At 38.0% G+C, this 19827-nt stretch overlaps 1 protein-coding gene across 2 annotated transcripts; it reads left to right on the forward strand.

Annotated features, from left to right (window-relative positions):
• Positions 1–3037: 3037 nt before the first annotated feature.
• On the forward strand, positions 3038–19039 carry LOC105210017 (zinc finger protein hangover). Of its 2 annotated transcripts, none has more exons than XM_054230817.1 (9): positions 3038–3296; positions 3350–3582; positions 11118–11411; positions 13217–13360; positions 13428–14526; positions 14589–14990; positions 15171–16138; positions 16202–16768; positions 17114–19039. In XM_054230817.1, exons 2-9 carry the CDS (start codon positions 3436–3438, stop codon positions 18515–18517), a joined length of 5025 nt encoding a protein of 1674 aa, XP_054086792.1. In that variant the 5' UTR covers positions 3038–3296; positions 3350–3435; the 3' UTR covers positions 18518–19039. The 2 variants fall into 2 exon arrangements, with proteins under 2 accessions (XP_054086792.1, XP_011179032.1); XM_011180730.3 differs by having other exon boundaries at positions 3372–3582.
• The last annotated feature ends 788 nt before the right edge of the window (positions 19040–19827 follow it).

Consider the following 19827-nt stretch of genomic DNA (forward strand, 5'->3'; position numbering starts at 1 on the left):
CTCAGTCCAAAGTAGCACCTGTTGGCAAGAGTTATTCTGCGCTGGATAAAACGCTATACTTTATATATATCGACCTTGTGCAGAAGATTAGCGCCTTCTTTGCTTCGACTATGCCGGTTCTTAAGAATGTTTTCTCAAGTCGCTTTCTTTTGATAAGCGCATATCAAGTATGTGTATTATTTTTGCGCTATATATTTCTATAGGAACTTGTGCAGACGCTCGTACAAATCCACTTATATATATTTATAAATGATTACGGTACATACATAGATACATATGTACACACATACATAATTGGTTATATTTTTGCAAGCCGGCTATCAATGATAAAGCAATCGGCTTCATGAATAAGTACAACAAGTGTCTCTGGCTCTTTAGAGATGCCAAAATCGCTGATTCTTTACGGCGAAGGAGTACTCTTATAATAGAAATTGCGAAATTCTTCGACATGATTTTTGATATTGGAGATCTTTGTTAATAATCGTTATAAAAGAAAGCCGTGGAAGGGATAAAATATGATTAAAGTGATAAAAATAAAATTGTAAACTCTGTGTTAGGCGGAGTTACTTTCCCCATATATATTATTCAGCCGATCTGTGTTGACCGCGATTGCTATTAGAAACAAAAATTGCCTCGAGTTTGGTCCGAGAAATGCTAGCCATGTAATAATTCTTGACAAGATTGGTTCTGTTCTGGGTTCGTCAATGCCAAATGATATTTGAAGGTTCCAATCGTTAAGAGATAAGAGATCACTCCCAAAAAGTGTTATAGACGTTTGACTATTTAGAAAGCCTCTCAAAATATCACACCTCAGATTCTAGTGTCACTGAAGTCATGATCCTGTGGGGTTTAAGATTCTTTAATTAATTCTAGAGAGATGGTTAATAGATACACTAAAATTGTTTCCTAATACGGAAAGTGGAGTAAATTTAGAGGTATCGAGATACTTAGAATTCATAAGATCTCATTAAAAAGTAAATTATGTCTTGGTAACTCTATATACAGCCTGCGAAAAATAACCATAACTCAAGAACTCCTAGCTGTTTCCTTTTTCCTGGAGATACGGGTATCTTTAGTCTGTTATTTGCGTGCCATGTCTCAAGCTTGACCTTTGGTTATGATTTTGATTAAAAATATACATAAATAAATTAGAATGATTTATTAGCTACAACCATGTGGATGCTTAAATATAAAGTATACCCAGTTCCCAAAAGAATTGCATTAGTTCAGTTAAAAAAATTTATAAAATATTTAAACAATAATATAATGTAGAATAATAATAGTAATTAACTTGTAGCCTTCTAAAGGTTAATATCCGCTCCCTAAGTAATCCGATTTTAAAAATTTTACATAAAATTGCATGAAAATTATTTTCAAAATTAAAAAGCCATCTAAAACCTCTCAATTGTTTATTGGGTATATGGCACACAGTTTTTACCGCATTTAGCAGTATTTATTATGGATTTTTTTTGCATTTCCTAAAACTAGTAGCAAATATAATGCTTATCATATTAATTGGCTTGTCATTCATGTACTTAGATTTTAATTGTTTTTACGACATTTTAATTAATTGCCCAAATTTATAGCTTGCTTAATTAGTAAAGTTCAAAAATAATTTTTAGTTTTCATAATTTCTTGACTTATTAATCAAAAGCAAATTTAATTTATTATAATATTATTTTAATCTACTATACCGCTAGGTCAATCCTTTAATTGTGTGCAAATTGTACATACATACATATAATATATTCATGTTATCTGACCTTCCATGTGCAAGTATTTTTGCCGGCCGGATTTTTATATAAAAAAGGAGGCGTGATAAGTGTTTCTCTTAAACAATGCTATTGCATTTATATGTATACATGCATCCGTACTATAAATGCACATAAAAAATAATAATTCAAAAATAGTATTTTTTGCACTGTTTGCAAATAATATCCGCAGGGCGATGATAAAAATACTTATTTTTATAATAACAATTTTTTTCATAACTAAACAATTTGTATATGTATGTATGTACATAAATGTTTTTATCACAGTTCAATTTGATTCATTTGAATTTAAAAGTTACAATAACGCTCGTCAGTTGCAGCTGCTTACAAATGCACATATACACACCTAAACATACAATACGAAATCTAATTTTTTCATACTGGGAATGTGTAATTCTTAAAAATTATAAAGAAGTTTTGTAAACTTAGAAATTATATGAAATTAAAAGAACTTACACAAGGACGGGCTTCCGTTATATGTAAATTGCTATTTCATAAGATACTGGGAGCTGCACCATATCATACGCTTCAGATATCCATAGATCTGAATGTACTATTGTAAGTTGAAATTTTTTCATTTCCGATGAATATAATGCAGGAGAACAAAGTCTGAGACTGTAAGCAGCTCTTTGAGAAAACTGCTGTTTTCTTAAAAAACTTTAAATTAGCGTTTGATAACACAGAAATAAAAAACTAATTAAGCCAAAATGAACAGGTAGCAGCGGGAAATAAATACAAATACAGACGCAACAATGTAATTTCTTCTTGCTTTTGACATCTCAATGTCATTGGATTTTGACATTTTTGAAACGAAATAATAAAAAATTAAATAATTTAGTTACACTACGGAATTAATTAGATTTTATGAATAATAATACATAATGAACGTAAGATGTCTTTAGAGTATTGTAAGTTCTAATGTTATATAAATTTCCTATTATTAAATTACAACATATTCATTATTATTTAAGACAAAATTTAGTATAAGACATATAATTTCAAATATAATATCGTACATATACATATGTACATATATGTGCTTATGTTTATGGATTATTAGAATTATAAATAATAAACATTTGTATATTGTGAACAGCTCTACGAGATTTTTTACGCCTGCCCTTCTTTTTTCATCACCGGCTAAAACAGCTGACTTTTGTTTCCACAGCGTTGCTTTAAACATTAGCAGTTTTTTCGCCACTAGAGTTCGATTTTTTCCCGCTAGATGACGCATGTTTCCATTTTCACTTTCGTTGCTTCCACTCTTCGCGAACGAAAAATCCCGGTAATGAAAAAATTAATCAACTTCATTCGCTGAATTCAGTTTTATAGAAAATCCCGTCGCGTTCGGACAAGCAAAATTAAATGTAGTCGGGAAAAGATATGATAAAAACAAAGAAGTTGGGAGAGAAGTGGAGAAGCCGATAATTGCAAAAAAAAGAAAAACATTAATAAAAAGTGAAAAGAAGTGAGAAAAAATCATAAAATATTAAAACTGAAAGTGAACTTAAAACTTCGTTGCTGGTGAATAACAGATTTCAAAGCAATTAAAAATCATATAATTACATTATATATAGAGAGTTATCTGCTCGTCAATAGGTTACGCTTCAGTGTGAAATTTCTGGGAGGGAAGAGCGGCGTCTGACGGAGTGGTCGTTACAAAATGTCGGACGGCAGCCCAGTGCGTGCGCGACAAAATTGCTGTCGCCTCTGCTTGGCTCCGGGCAGTGAATGCATATCCATATTAAACAGCTATGCGGCGGACAAGGAACCGTTGGCTACTAAGATACAGAACTGCGTCAGCATCAAGGTGAGTACATACTATAGCTACCTACACATTTATATATAATGAGCAAAACTGGGTATGACCCAATCGATCAGTGATGGGGAAGTCTGGTTCGTGCACAGGAGCACACATAAATTTCAATATTTTAATTATAAGGAATTTGTGAAAAACTTTTCAGAGTAGCTCAAGGAAAAATATAAAATGTGATCAAAGTTGATTAATAAAGAATGTGATTGAGGTTAGGATGAGCGTAATGACGAACAGGCAGCCAATGCGACTGATTGTGCAAGATTTGCGTCCGTGCTCCCACATGTCATGCCACGCCATGCGGAATTGCCAAGTCACCATATTGGTTAATGGCGTTTGTTGGTTAGTTGCTGGTGTAGCGTTGCCAGCCCGTGAGCTCTGAGCAATCTGAGCAAGCAATCAATGATGGTGCCGTCTGGCCCGTTGTATGTGCGCGCGCTCTCTTCCGCTGCCGCTCAATGCCTCCACGATTGTGACATGACATGGCTGGCGTATTATGGTGTGCCGTTGTGTGGAATCGATTCCATTTCGGATCCGGATTCAAAGTGTTCACATCGTTATCGCACTCGCGTTGACTCACTAAGACTCGTGGTTGGTTGGTTGGTTACTTAGTTGGCAGTTGTAGATTGTGTAGCTGAGTGGTTGACTGGCTGAATAATGGTTCACTGTGTGTGGATGTGACCGCGAGGTGTAGTCGCTTAGTCGCTACGACCACAGTTGTAGCTACAACGATTGCTGCTTTCATCGAGGCAGTCGTCTGTAATAATATCGCCAGATTCTTTAGTGAGCTGTCACGTTGCCTGCTGCTGTTGCTAATTGCTCAAAGAACAAAGCATGCCCACTATTTTCACAGTAACAACCGGATGAGCAGCTGCAAGAGCAGTGTATAGACCTTTTTTTTCTTACTTTTGCTCACTTACTCCTGATTTTATTATTACCCAATATATAGCAGAAGTTCAGTTATTTTATCTGTTTATGTAGAATTGATAAGTGATAACATAATACTAACAAGGAAAATAATAAAAATAGACTTTATATGTATTAAACTTTAATTACATATTACGAGCAGTGATCACCACTTCCCACCATCCTGCTTAATTAGTTTGCACTTTTCCCTATAATATGCAGTAGGAATATTTGGCCGATCAGATGAAATTTGACCTGCGTTTTCTATAGAAACCATGGCAAAAACAACAAAGCCGGTAATAACAATTGTGTACACACACATATATATACACCCTCGGTTACGAAGGAGTGGAAGACATAGTCCGCAATAACGAAGATATGTGCAAAGAAGCCAAGAAAACAATGCAATTTTTTATTACTTCGTACATAAAAACAAAATAAAAATGGTTTTGAAGAGCATTCTGAATTTATGGAAGATTAACCAACTATAAGGTTGAATTTCATTGTTTTAGGAAACTTTGGAATTTGCGCATACAAAACGGTGCACGAGGAACACGACATAACCGTTACTGCCGACGCACATGTGCTATTCAGTTGGAACGCCACGATTGACAGGCAGTAATGCTTGCTGGTAACCGTGTGGTATTGGCTACTACGCTATCTCTTTCTGCCCTGTGCCCGACGCGCATTATCGGTGGTTGTAGTGCGTCGACTACATCATTGTTATTTCCCTCGTTGGCTGGCATGCTGTTTTGTGCTGGGAATTGACGACGCTCATGATTGTATCGACTACTTGGAATACGTTGTGACTTCGGTTGTTGTCATTACCTTATGTTCGTTCCATAGCCGTTATCGTCGTTGCTGTCTATCGATTCGCTCACCATCTGTGACCGTTTCCAAAAGTGGAGATGGCTTTGTTTGTCGTCTGGCCGTTGTTGGTACACGAGTACGCTTTCCACATGAATTACTGTTGGATAAGTGGAGTAATTTGAGAGCTCGTAGGTACAAAATAATGTAGGCTGTTATTTGCTGCACTGTTGTAGGGAATGCGTAAATGTGTATTCAATGCTTGCTGAGTCGCACGCTGGAACCAGGCAAACTGTATGCGACTAAGGCGGTGACGCGCTGCTTGGAGTAACTAAGCAGTTTCACCTTGAGAGTTGCATAACGTGTTTAAGCAGCTGGCAGCTGCTTACAAATTATCATGCGTGTTGCAGTGTTGTCTTTTGATTAAAAGATTTTGAGGTTATGAATACAATGGTTTTTTGAAACATCATCCAAGTGGGAATGTGTGCTCATGTTCATGCAATCAATAAGGGCTCATCATTATATTAGTCAGGTAAAAATGGATTGGTTATACTCTATGGAAAATTAATACAAATTTATACACCTACAAATTTCTACCAAACGCTTCTGTTCTATTTTAAACTCAATGCGTACTTCTCTATGAGATTTACTTCCTTCCTGCTCAACTATGCTAATGAATATGAATATCTAAATTGGAAAGTAGAGCATATTTCTTTCAAATACCAATTGAAAATCCAATATTTACTTCTTTAATGGTTAAAGTTTTGTCGGCCTATAGAAAACGCCTTTACAGGTTATATTTCAACATAGTACCTTGGCCAAACAGTATACGAATGCTAATAAAATAACAAAATCGAAACCACCTTCACGCTACTTGTATTGTCACATTTGCCAACGTTGTCATCCAAACACGCTAACGTTTACTTCGTTTCACGCTACGATTTGTTATTGAATGTTCGTCATGTGTTTATCAGGGCACGTTGGTTCAATTGTTACTTGTTCTGTGGCGAAAGGGCTGCGGTTAAAGCTGAATTCATACGCTTTTCTTAGAATCTTTTGTATTTTTCAAAAACACGCTGAAACTCCTACCATAGTTGAAAACTTGTGGTATTTTCAACTCTAAACACACAAAGTGTCGATCACTTTAGTTTTTGTTTGTATTTCTATGATAATTTGTCGCTTTTCGCTTGCCGTTACGCTGCTAACTACTTGGAGCGACGGATACCACGTCAGCGTAAATGTTAGCTAACTCACCCTCACCAAAAACCAGCGCTGACGACGTCATCACTCCTCAGTTATTTGGTAGATATACTCTTATCGTTGTATTGGAGCACAAATAGATAGGTGTACATGATATCATTGCATAGTTAGACAGGTACCCCAGCTAAGTTGTTGTGTGTGGTTTGGGACTTTGGACAATTAGCAGTTCAGCATTGTATGTTCACGTGGCTTTGAGGTTTCATATGAATGGCTCGGCTCGGCTCAGATGTGTTCAAAGATTCCATACGTATATGCATAACTGTATATTGCTTGAGTCTATTTTAGAAATTGTTAAATGGCGTATAGCAAATAGCAATTAATCTGGAACAATATTACTTATTGCGTTATGAAAGTCATATATATCGACAGCGCAAGGAACAAGTGAGTAAATGAGTTTTGAAACCAGTATTAATAAATTGTACTCATACACGATTTTTATGCTTTCAGATTATGAGAGATATACTTACTATGTATGACAAATGGCTTGCTGGAAGATTTTGCAGTCGATCAAAAGAGGCATTCTTATATTTTAAGCATTGCTTGAACGCCTAGCCGAATACTCTTTGCATAATTTCAGCATGAAATTTAAAGTCAAATGGCGATAATTAAATTTATCGATTCAATCAAATATCCACATGAATTCCACGCTACATTTAAATTTATAATTGTCGCTATTGAGTTTATTTAAATACTTATGTAATTTTTACTAAGTGAATACATACGATATACGAGCATATTGCTCGATGACGAACCTATTTAGTCAGAAACATTGTTCAAAGGGGATATTTCATTTCATAATGACGATTATTTCACAATAATGATTATTGACGTGGATACTTTTTTTTTCAATTATCACGAAGTGTGTGATTTTAACTGATTTTCGCCCAATGAAATCCTTCCGGATTATTAAGAAATATATATTTCCTTAAATGCATTATATTATTAAACTTTCATTATCGATCGCTTGCAGAAAAGCTGTATGATAACTATGAAAGTGTGGAGCAAAAAGCCAGTAGCTGCTGTCCGTTATTATGTACTCTGTAGTCACAGAGTAGTGAGTGAGTGAGTGAGTGAGTCGTTGAGTGGCGCTTTAGGTAATGCATTTGCCTCATGGAGCATGGGCAAGGTGAATGAACATCAAATGGACCACCGCCCAATCGGCGTATGGTTACGCACTATTATAACCGTCCAAAGCAATACTTAAAGCATACATACATATGTATTGCTTAGGTCTGTGTATATGCATATGTGTTTGTTTGAATGGTTTTCCTATACTCCCACCTGCATAATTAAAGGGTAATAAGGAGTTATAATTAAAATACATTTTCTTGCATAAGTAGTAGTGTTTCTTTATGTATACAAGCAATATTTCTGCTTAAGCGCGTATGTATGTGTGTGCGTAAGAGTGTATGCATTAGATTGGCATCTGTAATTTTCTTTATTCCGCTTATTTAATTATATTCGTTTAGCTTTTCAGTAAGGATAATTATAATTAACATTGTTGTTGTACGCATTTGTCGCTTAACTGTCGTCATATAATGTTTTAATAAGTTGTAATTGTACTATGGTATTTACATATTTGAGGTTAGGTTTATACATACATATATGCAAATTTCGGCAATAATATTGCGCTAACTTATCAATCTATATACATACATTCATACAAATCAAGTGAGATCTGTACATATGTATGTTTTAATTATTCCAGTTAACTGAATGTAAATACATATCTGTATGTATGTATGTATGTAATATATGCAATAATGTGCATGTTATTATATATAAACATACATTTAGGCGCCCTTTGTACAATGTATTCCAAGCCGACTTGCATTATGTACATTGTTTGATGTGTTGTATATACAGTCGTGTGCAAATCGAAAGCATAAGATCGGTTACTCTTTGTCTTATTTTGACCAAATTGACATAGTTGGCGATAATATATTTATAATATTAATGTTTATTTGTTGTAAACAACTAAAACTTTTGGCAGGAAATTCGGAATTTTTAGTTTATTTTTGTGGTAAAACTTTTATTACTAGAAAAAAAAATTAAAAAAATTATCCTGATACTTTTTTTCCATAAATAGTAAAATGTAGAACAGAAAAACTTGTTATAATTTTTAATTTTTGTTAAAATTGTTTTCTAAATTTTGTTAAATTTTTTTTTCTAATTTTTGTTATAAAAATTTTGGGACAAATGCTATATAATAAACCCTAAGGAAATCATATTTTCCGGTAAGGTTCATTTACGAGATGCAATGTAAAGAACTAAACTGTAAAACAGACAGAATTTCTTTTTCTATAGACCAAATTTCTTCTAAAGCCGTTTTGAAGAAGTACCAAACAAGAAAAAAAGAAAAGAAATACATGAAAAAAGAAGGAAAATAAAAAAGAAAGAAAGAAAGAAGGAAAATAAGTGACACGACTTTTGTCGAAGTGAATTCCTTAAGATCGCAAAGGTCTAATCTTTCTAGTTCTAACTAAAGTATACTGCTTTCGGATTTAACACAGTTGTACTGCCTCAGGACTGTCATAAGTATGTTTGTATGTGATACGCACGTATGTACATCGGTAAATGGACACTTAAGTTGAGAGCTTCCATGTATACATATACATACATGAGTACATAATTATTTGAAATGCATTTCGACGCACTTATTCGATTTAGTTACACATTGGCATACACGCATGAACGCATATTGCATACATGCCTACACATACAACTGCTTTTGTTTGTGTGCCTGTCTGTGTGTTTGTCTTAAATCATTATCCTTGTGAAATGACAAAGGTTTTGTGTTTAATCGGCTTGAGTGCCTTCATAGGCCATACAAAACAAGCTAACACTATTACACATATACATATATGTGCTTTGTCGAGTTGTGTAAGCGCATAAAAGCCTGCGCGCACAAGTGTGTGTGTTTCTCGAGATTGCATGCGTTGACAAATGATATTAACTTAAATATTAAATTAAAATTTCCAATTAAATGCTATTGTCTGCAGCTAAAAATCACATTTCATACAATTCACTGCCGCTGTATTATCCTTTTTAGTTGCTTATCACATTGTATGAGTATGTGTGTGGTTGCCACTTGTTCATAATCACACTCAATTGTTTGTCTGTTTGTTCGATTGTCTTGACCGCGGCGGGCGGCATGCATAATGATACATTACATATATGTACATAAACATTCATACAAACATATATATTCATAAATACATACATGCATATATATATGTATACTCGTATAGTGGCAATATCACTCAGTAAAGCATATACATAAACCCCACATGTTATATTGCGAAATCGAAAATTTAGAGTATGAGCACCCATTTCTGCGGGTCAAGTCCGGTGGTGTTTGGCTTATAAGCATATATTTATGCTCAAGCATGTCTACCCATATACCAATCTACATATATATATGGACAAGCGTACGCACAGCTCTGCTAAGATGTTTCCGTTGTCTACATATGTTTGTATACCAACTGTTGTTTTGAGCTGTGAGAAAAGGTCATTGACTTGTTCAATTGGAAATTGCTGCAGTCGGTGTTTCCTTGCTGTCTTGCCCTCTCATTATAGCTAACTACTGTTATGTGTATATATTTGCGCTACCGCTCCTGTTGCTGTTACTATTGTTGTTTTTGCTGTTGATTCCTATACTGCCATTGCTGTCGCTTCTAGCCGGCGGTAGGAGTAATTTGCGGCGACAATTTAAAATCAATTTCCCAAATAGAATTGTGTGATTTGAATATTTCATTCTTTAGAAATTAATAATTAAGAATTTCATTTAAATTAAAAATTCGTATACAATGAAGTCATGTGTGTGAACATTTTCGGTGATATGTGCATATGTGAAACATTTGTAAGCACATAAGTTTACATATACTAGTGTAGTTGTTGTTTTCATATACATATGTATGTATAATATATTATTTTTAATTTTGGCTAATGCTTCTGGAATTGCAATACTTGGTCGGATTTAAACTCTTTCCGCATCCAAGTTGACTTTTATATAGAAAATATTACTTCGTGTCAGTAAGTAAAGTCCTTCTCCTTTAATTTTTTAAATTTCTTTGCTTTGAAACGCTTCATGATTTCAATTTTAAAGGTTATGGACTCCTAAAAGTATGCAATATGCATAAAAAAAACTAAAATAGAAATCTTAAAGGTAAATACCAAGGTTCCAAGGTACCAAGGATAATTTATTATTCTTATCAGTTCGTTGTTATAATGGCAGAAGATATTCTCCAAAAAATTTGGATAAAGTCTTGCGAGTCAACAGTACTTGGAAATCCTATATTACTTAGTTAGACATACATATTTCAGTCTGAAACATCAAAATATAACGTTATTTGCGATGCTCTAATAATTTCGAATCGTTTAAAGAAATCCAAAAATAATTTTAATATTAAATCTCTTATATCTTGATGACCAACATTTATCTATCTTATTCTCTCCATATTAATAATTTATCCAATAAAATCAAAACTGATCCTATTCACCACAGCAATATCGACAACATTCACTAACAACAAATTTCGTTCTCCGCTCACTTTCAGATAAACCCCGAAGATCATCTATCATTGCGCATTTGTCATGCGTGCATCAGTTACCTGAATTCCTGGCAGAGTTTCAAAAATCGCTGTCTCGCCTCACAAAGTAAGCAACGCAGCTGGTTGGATACAAACAAACGTCAGCAGCTGCTCGACAACAATGTCAGCATATCTACGATTGGTGGCGATGGCATTACACAACAAGCGGACGAGAGCGGACAACAAACGGCGCCGAGCCTGTCCTCATCGATTTTGGATGGAATTTCGTCGTTGAAGAAACGCAAATCTTTAACTGTTTATGTGAGTCCTAAAGAAAACCCCACAGCTACTACTACTACTACTACTACCACCACTACTAGTACTACAACTACTTGTACTAGTACAACTAGCATCACGAGTGGCAGCACTGCTGCTGCCACCACTTCCATTACAACCACCAATACAACAATTACTCCTACTAGTAAACAGCAGTTGCTGGCAACCACAGCAGCAGCGAAACAAACGCCAGCACAGCAATTGCTTTTGGAGCCACATTTACCTTACAGAAAATACAGTCGTCAATTTGCGCCCACAGCTGGCTTGATAGCAGCTGCCGCGGTGGGTCGCGCGCCAACGGCGACTGTTACGGTGGCACCAGTGCAAGCGGCACCGCGTCGCGCTCGACATTATCATCGCAGTCAGCAGCAGCGGCAACAGCAGCAGCAACATCATCAGCAACAACACAAAGAATTGCAACAACATGTGCAAGCCGAAGTGGAAAAGTATCAGAGGCAACAGCAACAACAGCAGCAATTGTTGCTAGAGCAGCAAAAGTTGTTGGAACAACAACAACAACTCCAGCAATCGCATACACAATCGTTGCCACAACAAGCACAATCAATTGCCGTTGCTGCTGCCGCTTCCGCCACAACATGTCAGAGTGCCGCACAGCAATTGCGTTTATTTAGACGTTACACGTACAATAACGTAAACGTATCGGCAACAACGTTTTTGCATTTAAATACATATTTACTTCTTTATATATTACATATATATGTATATTGCAAATGTCTATATACATAAGTCCGAATTTAACAGTTATTTTTTTATGTTTTTCCTCTGATAATTCAGTTTTATGGGGTTTATGTGACCTTTTCGACATCTCAGTGATTTCTAGTCGATAAAACTAAATTTATATCCATTATATATTACTGAAAGACCTAAAGGAACGAACATCCACGGCATTCGGTCCCAAATATTCGGTACAAATCCAAATTTGTATCCTTCCAAGGACCCAAATTTGGTAGCATACCTTAAAATATATTGAAGCAATTATATAAATACTAAAAGACCTAAAGGGAACGGACACCCACTACACCCGGACCTACATACTCGGTACCAATCCGAATTTTTATCCTTCTAAAGACCCAACTCGGTAGCATTTCTCAAATTATTTGAAGCGGGTTTTCTGTGGGTTAAACAACTAAATATGTCTTATAATTACTCTAGTTTCTCGGTATTTACATACCCATGACATCCAGTTCCACATCTCTGATATTTTCCGAGATTTTACCCGTCCCTTATACCGAAAAAAAAAACAAAATTCGTCCAATTTGTTGCCACTGGATTTTGAAATATTTTATTGGCAGTCATCAATTTTAACAGTTATAAATAGCTAGATAGGTCTGCTTATCAAAAGGTATGATGTCAAAAATATGTACTTGACCTTAACCAAAGACCAAAGTCTTTAGGAAAAGAGCACCGGAAATCCAAAATATAAGAGATACTTTTCTTATCTTCGAAGATGATAGTTTCGCCTTGTGAGCACCAAATTTCTTCAGATAGCTGTAGAAAGCGGTATTTCTAGACATGGTAGACTAAATTCTTAAAATAATGACCAAAAAATATTTTTTTTGTTTTATTTATTTTTATTTCGTTATAAAAATTTAATTTCCCTTTTATCCATCTACTTTTTCCTAAAACAAAATATATTTTTTCCAGCGTATTTAATAAATTAAAGATTTTCAACTAATTAATAAAAAAATATGTATATAAATACAAATTATTGTGTTGAACCCTAAAAACAAAAAAATTAATATTTTATTATTTTCTCCGATCTTCCACAGCCATTGCCAGCTGTAGATATAAAAGATGAGCCGATAGATCCCGATGATGAATACAACACCAAACAGCATGATGAGTCCGATGATATGGTTGATCCGACACTCTTCTTGGAACGCACCGAAGTGGAGTGTGACGAAGGGCTCATGGTATGTCTTAGTTATATTATAACATTTTTTGCAATTAAAATGTATTAATTATACTCATTTAATGCAGGAGCACACGCCCTATCACTACGAACAACCGCGTCCGCACATTGAGTTAGCCGCACTGGTGGACACCAAAGAGGCATCGTGTCGCGCTTGCAATCTGAAATTCTCCACACGCGCCAATGCACGTCGCCACGAACGTAATCTTCATCCAAATCTATTCGAGCTCTCAACATCGACACCAAAAAATATGCCTGTGACCACACCTAGACCCGAATTGGTAGCAGCGCTCGAGTTGCAACGCGCCTCAGCGGCCGCCGTAGCCGCTGCGGAGGCGTCCAAAGCTGCATCTGGTTTGATATCACCGCTCAAGTACCGGCAGCACATCATGGACGCGGTCAATAAGTGTGAAATCGCTGGTTTCGACTATGAGCATCCGGAGAAGTATCAACACCATTTAACGGATGAGAAGATCGTTTTTCTACAACAGAACGATGACTTTTTGCGCCAATATCAGAATATGACTTGTCGTTGCTGCAATAAAAGCTATTCGACCTATAAGAATTTCATGGCACACATGCGCAAGAAGTATCTCACCTTGCCGCGTAATCTCTGCTTCAATTGCCTGAAATTGAACGACTCGAAGGCGTTGTTTATCTCGCATTTGAAGCGACGCAATTGCATTAACTTGTACCGCGTGTTGCATGCGCTCATGGCGAAGGACAGCAATTTCGCCGCTGCAGTGACGGCCACAGCTGCCGCGGTGCCCGATAAGTTGCGCGCCAAGGAGTTGCTCGTCAACAAGATGTACGAGTGCAAATTGTGCCCGAAGAAGTATCGGCTGAAGTTGGAGTTCCGTTCGCATGTCTATGACGAGCACGCCGATGTGCAACGCAAGGATATAATGCAAAAACAATGTTGCTACTGTGGCTTGGAGTTGGAAGATCCGGCCGAACGCAAGCGTCACTACAACAACATGGATTGTATTGTGTCGCTGCGCTGTGTGACATGCGATGCCAAATTCGATAATAATCAGAAATTCCTTGATCATGTGTACGAGAAGCATTTGGCCGGTTTCGGCGACCAAACGTCAACCTCGTTACAAAATATTAGCGCTATGAGCACAGAGAATTCGCCGGGCAAAAAGTCAAACGTCGGCTTGGGTGGTGAGTCGCATGCGTCAGCCATCAGCTGTGTCATCAGTAATTCTCAATTTCTTTATTTTTAGGCGCCTCCTCCACCGATGAGTCACGCAGCAGTCATCATGCCAACTCCGCCAATCAACCGAAATCACAATATTTCTCACGTATGCCACAAGCTTGCCCCATATGCGATCAGCAGTACAACAACTACAACAATGTGTTGCGTCACATGGAATCGAAACATCCCGATCAATTGCCACAGACATACAAGTGCGTCAAATGCGGCATTGGCTATCCGCGTTTATCGAATTTGCGCGAGCACATGGTCAGCGTGCATTCGGCGGATAAGACGCGTCACTCGGGCTTTGAATATATTGTGAATGCGGATGCGGTTAAAATTGCCTACGGCACACCGCAGAACATCTACACGGGACGCTATGATTATGTGATGAAGGACTTGATGTCGATAACGAATGGCGGCTCAATTGGTAGGTGTTGCCGGGAAATTAGAATAGTTTTTTTCTAAATTAACGACGGCTTTCAGATAGAGATTATGGCCACCTGCCATTTATAAATAAATATTTTTTATTATATTTTTGTCTTATTCATTATCATTTACTAATAAATTATTCATTATCATTTTCTAACCTCAAAAAATTAAAATGCAGCTGATGACGATGAGAACTCCAGCGAAAATCCAACGAAGAAAATGCGCACAGACACCGGTGCCGCTGTGACCACCAGCACTGCATCCACTGGCAGCGGATACAACAATCTGAAGGAGTGCCCCATTTGCAATGCCGTCTTCAGCAACAACATCGGCCTTTCGAATCACATGCGTTCACATAGTGCCGCAGCACAAAACAATTCGTTAACACCGGGAGCGCTTACCGCTAACAAATCCGCACCGAGCGGACTCACCATCACACCAGCGAAACCCACCACACCACCGGCCATGCAACACCAGACCGCTGTGCAAAAGGCGATCTTCAAGCGCAGCTTGGAACAGGCAGCCGATCGTCGCTTCCGACGCATGCGCTGTCGTCTGTGTCAGCGTCGTTTCTCATCGAAGAAATCGTACCGCTTCCACATGCTCAACGACCATCAAATACGCAATGTACAGTTTATTAAGTGCAAATTATGCGATGCGGAATTCGCCTACGAGAAGGGCTTGAAGGTGCACATGTTCAAGATACACAATACACTGATGAAGGACGAGATGATCGAGAAGCAATTCGAGTGTGATATCTGTTCGATTGTGTATCGCAGTGAGCCACAGCTGCAGCTGCACAAGAAGACTGTGCATGGCAGTGTTGTCGGCGGCGCTGAACAGGCCGATACTACATTCGACGACAGCTTGGCTGGTGGTGCTCGGGGCGCTGATGTCAGTTCGGCGGCAAATCCGGCCGATCGCTCGGGTCTGTCGACGCCGGTAAGTAATGTGGGCGCCGAACGTGGCGCGTTGGACAGCTCAACGAGCGGGCCGCTTTACTGGTACCAATGCAAGTACTGTCCGTCGAACTTCAATACGAACAAGAAGTTGGCCATACACATCAACTCGCATGACGAGTTCGATTCGAATGATTATTCGTGCAAGGATTGCGGCAATGTGTATAGCGGACGCAAGAGTTTATGGGTAAGTGGCGCCAAAGTGGCTAACAGATAATATTTACTGACTGTTTTCGTTTTTCTTCGGCAGGTGCATCGCTACAAGAAGCATCCACAATTCCCCGAGCCGTCGGAATGTGTGCTCTGCAAGAAGGTCTTCTTCGACAGTCAGATGTTGGAGAATCACATACCGACCTGTAATCGCAAGCCGATCAACGCATCGGGCGCTGTAGCCGAAAGCGCTGGACCGCCACCCATCTACAAGCATAAAACCGGCGATGACGATGACGATGCATCACACGATGCTGGCGGTGTTATAACGACAAGTGCTTTGGGTGGTGGTGAACTGGAGATCACACCGATACCGGCCAGTGGCATGAAGATTAAATTACCCGAAGTGGCTTGCACCATGTGTGGCCAACGTTTCACCGATCAGGAATTATTCGCCAAACACATACAAATGCATGAAATGGAATTGTATACGGACAATCCGTTGGCGGCCATGTTTGATACTGGTCCAGCGGATCCGAATCAATTCTATTTGGATCGGGTGAATGATAATGGCGAATACGCCTGCGATTTGTGTAATAAAACATTTACACAAATGACTGCACTTAAAGTGCATCGTAAATGGCATTTCAGAGGTGATAGCAAACAGGTGAGCTTTTGGGCTAGTGCAGTGAGGCTGGAAGCAAAATGTCCCATTGTTTTGGTGTTTGAAATTCAAATGTTTTAGAAAAATAGCGAAAAATACAAAAGACAAAATGTTGAATCCGTGTTAACGGTTTTACCCACTTGTGTGTGGTTGTGAGGTTAGGGAGAGTGAGAGAGTGATAGCAGTGATAAAGTTAAAGCTTTTTGCAACAATTTAGTCATCAAAATTTACAACTCGGCATTTTAGCATTTCACGCCGCGTCCTCCGCACCAGTCACAAAAATAAATATAATTTAATTGTATTATAAACCAGTCTCGAGCATTTGTATTAATTTTACATCTCCCATAGAACCTAGCCGACGTGGATCCATCGGTCAGTGCAGCAGCGAACAACCCATCATCCCAGATCCAGATCAACCATCAACATCCACTGGGATTACAAGCGGTGGGCCTTATGCCCAACCCCTATCATCAATCTTTAAAATCCCAGAAACGCAAACGCGAACTTAAATGCGAATACTGCCCGTCCACCTTCATCAGCAACAACAATCTGCGTCGTCACATTTACGAATTGCATAAGGAGGAGATTGGCAATTTGCCGGTGCCACCGAAAATCAACATCGACCTCTATTTGCAATGCCGTCGCTGCCAGTTGAAATTCGAAACGAAGAACGATTGGATCGCGCATAAGGTGAACGATGCACGCGTTACCAAACCATTCGGTCCCTTCCAGTGGGGCTGTGACTTGTGCGGTGCTTATGTGTCGCGCAAAGAGAAGCTGATCAATCACATACATAATCATCTGAAGGAGAAAGAGATTGTGCCGGTGGAGGAACAGCAGCAGCAGCAGACACATGATCAAAATCAGAATCGTGCAGTAAAGTCGAAGGTGGCTACAGCGAGTTTTGTGAAGCCGTTGTCAATTAAAGTCAAATCTGATGGTGAGTTGAAGGTGAAGCAAGAAGAAGATGACGAAGACGAGAAGGAGGACTTACATGAGGGTGTTAAGGAAGAGGATGAGGAGTCCGATGAGGATGATGGTGATGGTGGTGAGGTGGATGGTGAAGTGGACGAGGGTGAGCAGCATGAAAGTGCGGACGGACGACTTCAAATGGACACCGATGATGAAGCTGATGAGGATGCTTCCGAAGAGGAGGTGGAAGAAGATGAGGAATACGAAGTTATGGGCGAAATTACACAAATGGATATGACGGAGCACGCTGACGGTGAAGTGGCCGAAGCGGACGAAGATGACGCCGATGACGCTGATGATGCCGAAGACGGCGTGGAAGATGCCGATGCCGACGATGCCGATGACGTTGATATGGATAATGAAGAAGACTCCAATGATCATACTATTGCCGCACCAAATGGTAGTGCGTATCAGCGCGTGCCAACTGCCGCTACACAAGTCACCATCGAAACGAATCGCATATCGACAGACACAACCGAAGACTCGTCGCCGTCGTATGATGAGGATGACGATGATGAGAACGACAATGATTCGGATGATGAGAGTGATGCGGAAAGCGGCGATAGTTCGTCGCAGGCATCGAAGACCCCAGCGCCGGCGCCAAAAGCACGCTTTTCATGCGATCTCTGTCGCGTCTTCTTCGATTCGCAACAAGAGCTGCAGAAGCATGTGAAAATGCATTTCCTTAACGGGCCCGGCTCGGTGTCGTTAACCGAAATCAAGCCACGCACGGGCAACAAGTCGAGCCGCAGCAGCAGCAGTGACGTGGTGGCGGTGTAGTCGTGACGTAACGTCGCCGCCGCCTCCCTCGCTACCTGCCAATGCTAAGTAATCTTTTCGTTGTTTTCTGTTTACTGTCGCGTAACAGTAATGGCGTTAAAACTTTCTTCTAGTTATTTATGAATAATATAATTTTTATTTTATTATTATTTTTTTTATATTCAGCAGCGTTAATGCGCGCTGTATATCATTACACTAGTGAGTTACTGCCTAATTTATTTGCATCACATTTTACTCTCTGTTAAACTATAATGAAAATGTGAAGGGTTTGTTGGTTTAATTAAGAGTAGTAGACTATGAACGCAAACATTTTATAATAACTGTAAACCTTAACTATATAGCAATAATGCAATGCTAATGTATGTATTAAACTAAAATAACAGTTATACATATACACATACATACATACATCTCTATATGTATATAGAAATAATATTTTAAGTTCTGCCGCTCAGTTTGATTTCGCATGAAGCATGAATGAATAACGGCTTTTACTACAAATACATATATATATATTTATATCTGTAATTAATGAAATATGGAATATAAATATGTGCTGTAGCGCCGCATGGAATCGCAAACATTTCCAGAAATCAGGAAATAAGTTAATCATTTTTATATTTTCTTTTTATTTTACTTTAATTTTACTTTAATTTTTCTTCTATTTTACTTATATCCAAATGAATATACCTAAATGCGCGTATAATGTAACTGTTAATATGTTTATTTATTTCTTTACATTTTTTTCTTTGCTTTTATTATTCAACACAATTTATATAAAATAAATATACGGTATATATATAGAAATATAAACTAGTTTTAGTTTTAGAGACACTCTTACAAATACAAATTAGTTATAAGGCTTCAACTGTAAACACATGAATTCAAGCAAAATTAAATTCAATAAATATTTATGAAAAAAAATAGCATTATCTAAATTACTTTGGAATTTTTTTAGCTACACAAATAAAGTAGGCAAATATTGCTGTGATTTTGCTGATGTCAGTCTTTGGGCCCAAATAACCAGTTCCATTGCGGTCATCACATTTGAACTCAAAACTGAATGCTCGCCATAAAGTTCGACTGTTTTCGTCCGCTACTTTGCAATTTTCCTTTTTCCAGCACACTTTTTGCTGCGAATCTGATCAAGTCCTGCAGCTAGAGTGCTCAAGAAATGGGTATATGACCATAAAAATGGCTAACCCTATAAATATTCTGATAGCTTCTCTCATTAGGCAAAATTTCACGTTTAAGGATAAGACTAATGGATCTCGAATCGTCGTAAATTTTGTATATTGAAACGCGTTTAT

Source organism: Zeugodacus cucurbitae, chromosome 5 (assembly GCF_028554725.1).
Source record: "Zeugodacus cucurbitae isolate PBARC_wt_2022May chromosome 5, idZeuCucr1.2, whole genome shotgun sequence".
Taxonomy (NCBI): domain Eukaryota; kingdom Metazoa; phylum Arthropoda; class Insecta; order Diptera; family Tephritidae; genus Zeugodacus; species Zeugodacus cucurbitae.